This window comes from Oryzias latipes, chromosome 9, assembly GCF_053564925.1.
Source record: "Oryzias latipes strain Hd-rR chromosome 9, Olatipes_Hd-rR_3.1".
In the NCBI taxonomy this organism is placed as follows: Eukaryota; Metazoa; Chordata; class Actinopteri; order Beloniformes; family Adrianichthyidae; genus Oryzias; species Oryzias latipes.
The window spans coordinates 25637579-25642196 of record NC_136245.1 but is presented as its reverse complement, the minus strand read 5'-3'; the positions used below and the strand labels follow the sequence as shown (position 1 = coordinate 25642196).

Sequence of the window (4618 nt, the reverse complement as noted above, 5' to 3'; positions counted from 1 at the left end):
GAGCCAAAAATAAAGTTGTTTTCTAAAGCTAATTTTCTACATAGCAGAGTAAAAACTCCATGATTAAAAATAACCTGACTTGGGTTGTTTTTTAGCTCAACTTTGAGGTTATATACAGGGACTAACTTTTTTCTGGGTTATTTTAACGATAAAATAAACGTAGGAAAAAAATATAAATTCAGTTGAAATAAAACCATATAACCCCAAAGAATTTGCACTACTCCAAAAAAGACCCAAAAAAGATGTCTCAAGATGGGTTGAAGAGATAACCCTATTGCTTTATGGGTGAATATGCACACTAAAAACTTTATAATTGAGTTGGGCTGTTTTTTAACCCAACTTTAAAAAGAGACCAACGCTTTTTTTGGTTGTTTTAACTCAGGAAAACTTTTTTTTTTTTAATTACAAAAAAAAAAAAAACATAAATTGGGCTCAAATTAAACCACTATAACTCAAACAATTAGCCCCAAAAGTAACCCAAAAATATTATAAGAATTACCCAAGAATTGGATTGAAGAATTAAAGTTTTGTAAGAGTGAAGGTCAGATTATACAAAGCTTATTTCATTCAAATGTGATGTGAGCCTTCTGATAATATTCCTTTTGCGGTTTAGTTTTTTTGAAACTGCATGCATCTGTTATTAGTTTTCAAAACATCGCTTTTTTGTTATTATATATAAATTAAGTCAGCGCTCAGAACAATATGGCTCACACTGGCCTCAATCCGCCCATCTTCAGTGAATTGTGATTCATTTTACTGCAGAGAAGCTTGAAGTCTATGGGATGTTCTTTTAAATGTTTACTGAAACTTGATCTAATTTCACCGTCAGTCGAACTCTTCTCAGAAGGCTGCTTCTCTAAACACTGCATTAATTCTGTTAATAATTGATCCCATCGTGCTTTTATACTCTCATTTATCCCGTGCCATCAAAGGGCGCGGGCTGTGATTGGCTGCAACACGCTGTTGACGTTCATAAATAATTTGGAAGTGCTTGGATTTTTTTTCTTCTTTCAGGCGCGCACGCTTTGTAAACAGACTTTGGAAAAGTTGATGGTTTGAGTCCGGCTCCATGGCAAGGCTTCAGCTGGACGGGAGGGTTCGGTGGTATGAGTGAGTGAGTGAGCAACTTTCTTTAGTTGAGTAAAAGCGTGTTCGCTCTCGAGGCAGGTCCTCGGGGACGCGGCGGGCACCCGCGAGCGCTCACCAGCTGACAGCGCGTGCTCCTCTGAGGCCATCCAACACCCCGGCCCGCACGAGCCTGCCAACAAAAGGCTGAAATTAACGCACGCTCCCTGTGACGTCATCAACAAATGAACTACAGCTTTGGTGGAGGAAGACTAACTTGTATGATGAAAAGAAGCTAATAAATAAATACATGGATAATTAAACAAATACGGTTTTTTTTGTGTTTTATTTGTATTTATGTATTACAATTTACTTCAAACCAGAGTCGCCTTTTAACCCTTTAACTATCGAATAGACAATTTTTTTTTTTTTTGCTGTTTATTGCCTTGGAAGTAATACATTACTGTTTTTTTAATATATATATATATTTTAAATGGGCTCTTGATGGCCTTTTGATTGTTAAAGGGTTTAGAGCCCTTACAATCATTTTTTTCACACTCTGCTCCTAGAAACCTTCAAATAAAGGGACTTTTATAGCCGAAAAACTAACATTTTAAAGGATTTTGTCATTCTTTTACTTATTTATTATTAGTAATATTTCATAGTGAAGCTAAAAATCATTTAATTTGTTATTTGATGTCAGAAAATATGAATTTTCTTCTTAAATATTTTTTTAGTGAATATTTATGTTGAAAATAAACTTATAAATTGCTACGAATCTTCCCAAATAAATTCAAACCCTTACAGCTGGCTTGTCCAACAATTTGTCCTTGAATAATAATCTTCAGAATACACTTTGTCACTCAAATTAGCACAAAAAGGTCCAGAGATAAATGAGAAAGCATTTTTTAAAAATGTTAAAAAACAAAATATAGCAATAAAAATCAAGTTTTTTTGGGCCACTTTTGCAAAACATTTTAACTCAATCTGTAAATGACTGAACTCTTTATCATTAAATGTTATTAGATATTAAAGTCAAAATGCCATAAAACAATCATACAATTGTTGTTTTCTTGTCCAAAAATCCTAAAAGCAACAGACAAAACGCTCATTTTCTTTATTTTAATATTTATTTAAAATTCTCAAAAACAAATTAAACAAAAACAAAGAATGGCAAAACGAGCGCTTCTTCTTCTCCAACAACTTTACAAAAAGCAAAACAAAAGAAATAAATACATTTCATACATGAATCATTTCAGCCAGTGAAGGACGAGAGACAATCAGATGTTACAAAAGAAAAATGACAAAAGAAAGAAGTGATGATGGCTACGGGTAATAATTTATTGTAACAAGTATGGCAGTGCTACACTAAACTAAATGAACTTATATTCTTTCTGTTGTTTTTTAAGGGGACGAAAAGCCGCAAATCTAAAGCCTCTTGGCTGTTTCTGTTAAAGTGCACGTTAAGAACTTTTAAAGTTGCAAAATGAAAGTTAAACATTTAAATATAATAAAAAACTAAAATAAAAATGGGAACACAACTGTTTTTCTGATTCATAAAAGTTGATGCATTATATGTGGAAGACGGATTTTATGAATGGAGTGACGTGGAAAATGCCCGTGGCAGTGCTGAGCACGACATGGCAGGGGGGGGGGGGGGGTCTTCCAGCCACGTCTTCATGGAAACTAAAAAATTATAGGATGTAGCTTACTTTATTGGCAGAATCGAATTATAAGGTATAAAATGGTGAAAGAAAAACATTTTTTGTTTTAAAAAATTGACAATTTCTTTTTAGAAAATTAATTAAAAAATGCAAAAGTAGTTGATTGACACAAAACATTACAGGCCTATTTTTCAGTCGACAGATAAACAGCTCAGAAGGGAAGTGTGTGCTGGTGGTGATGGCTGGGCAGCTTGAGTTCTGAAAGATCATCTTCTTCACTTGAGTGAAGTTCCAGCGCGATCTCGTCTGAATCACTGAAGTGGGAGTGGGGGGAAAACTCCCCGTCGCTTCGTGGGGACCCTTTTCTTCCACGGCTGAATTGCGAAGCGGCCGCGCGCATGGAGGATGATGGAGAGGGAGCGGAGAGCTCATCTCCAGCTTTGGCGGGGAATGAACTTTCCTCAAAGGAGGACCGGAAGGGCATCCCGCCGATGTGGACCGGCAGCGTGCCGCCGGTAACAGGCGCAGGCGCTGGCGTTGTGCGTGGGGACGGGGGGGCTCTGTCCGTTGTCTCAGGGGAGGACAGCATACTGTCACGCTCTGGAGAAATGGAGCTGGAGTCTTCCGTGTTAGATGGACCTTCGAGCAGCTCCGCCAGGGCATTGATGTAAATTTGCGCCATCTGCAAAGTTTCGTATTTGGAAAGTTTCTTGTCGTTGTCGAAGGCGGGAATGACGCTGCGCAGCTCGTCGAACGCGTGATTGAGCCCGTGCATGCGTCTCCTCTCGCGCGCATTGGCCGCCACTCTCCTCTGCTTCTGGATGCCGTTAATCGGCTTGCTGGAGGGGGCTCTGTGTCTTACTGATGCTTCGTCTTTGCCCCCCGTGGACGCGCCACGAAGTCGGCACAGGTCCCGAACTTTGAGCGAGGGAGAGGAGGGACTCTTGGCAGATTTTCTGTGGCTGGGTGGGCTTGGATGTCCCGAAGACCCGGGGGAGTCCGCCTCTGAAATGGCAAAAAAATACAAAACAGCTTCAAATAAAACCCATACATAATTCGTTGTACACAAATACTTTTTTTTTATTAAAAAAAGTTAAAAATACCACTGAATCTAACGTGGAACAAAAACAACATTTTTAATGCCTCCTGTTGCATCTATTCATTCTCTTAAGTCGACTTATCCTTGAAACATTGCGTAAAAGCTGTGCGTTCTCACCGTTGTAAGAGCAGTTGCTGGAGTACGGCGAGTGCCGCAGGTACTCGTGTGTCTCACAGTTGCCAGAAGCCGGAGCCAGCCAGGCGCGTGGGTCACTGCCGCTGTCCACGAGCGTGAGTCCAGATTCGTAGCTGGACTCCTCCATCTGCTGCTTCCCTGCCCTCCCCGCCGCCCCCGGACTGCTGCAGCATTGCTGCTGCGCCCTGAGCGCCGCAACCTCCCGCGCACCATTGCTCCAATCCTCCAGACTTAACACATCCATGCTCCAAACAAACTCTTTCCCAGCTCAAGTTATTGGACGCTGCGCGCTGCGTGAATGTCACGGTCGCGTGCGTGACTCCTTCTTTGGTGTTCGAAGACGCTGCGTCGGTTTAAAAAGCGGCACGCGTCTGGAAGCCCCCCTCCTCGCGCTGGTCGCGTGTTGACGTCCAATGAGATGTCTCGGCAAAGCCCGAGAGAGGTGATTATGGCTCCTGGAAGCAGGGCTGTTTATGATAACGTTACGGTTTAAGGGGGTAAGAGGAACCTCCCACAGGACGCACGTGCGAGTCGTGATGGTCGTTTAGGTAAGAAGAAGCGTGGACAGCGTGAGACATGGAGATGGGGGCAAATCCCCACCTGACCTGTCAGTGTGTTTACAGCTAAGGTGTGGGAAGGGGGGGGGGGGGACTGG

The 4618-nt window shown here is 41.5% G+C and overlaps 1 protein-coding gene across 1 annotated transcript; it reads right to left on the bottom strand.

Moving 5' to 3' along the window:
- Window positions 1-2176: 2176 nt before the first annotated feature.
- atoh1a (atonal bHLH transcription factor 1a) lies at window positions 2177-4353 on the bottom strand. The gene is made up of 2 exons (XM_004072327.5): window positions 3946-4353; window positions 2177-3734 (listed from the first exon to the last, which is right to left on the bottom strand). The coding sequence occupies exons 1-2, from the start codon at window positions 4205-4207 to the stop codon at window positions 2941-2943; spliced, it is 1056 nt and encodes a 351-aa protein (XP_004072375.1). The 5' UTR covers window positions 4208-4353; the 3' UTR covers window positions 2177-2940.
- Between the last annotated feature and the right edge of the window lie 265 nt (window positions 4354-4618).

What these genes read in the sequence shown, in the direction of transcription:
- atoh1a (XM_004072327.5), bottom strand. Translation starts at nt 4,207, where the DNA reads ATGGATGTGTTAAGTCTGGAGGATTGGAGCAATGGTGCGCGGGAGGTT. An exon ending in CAGCAACTGCTCTTACAACG is followed by an intron (nt 3,735 to 3,945) that starts GTGAGAACGCAC and finishes TTGCCATTTCAG; the next exon opens with AGGCGGACTCCCCCGGGTCT.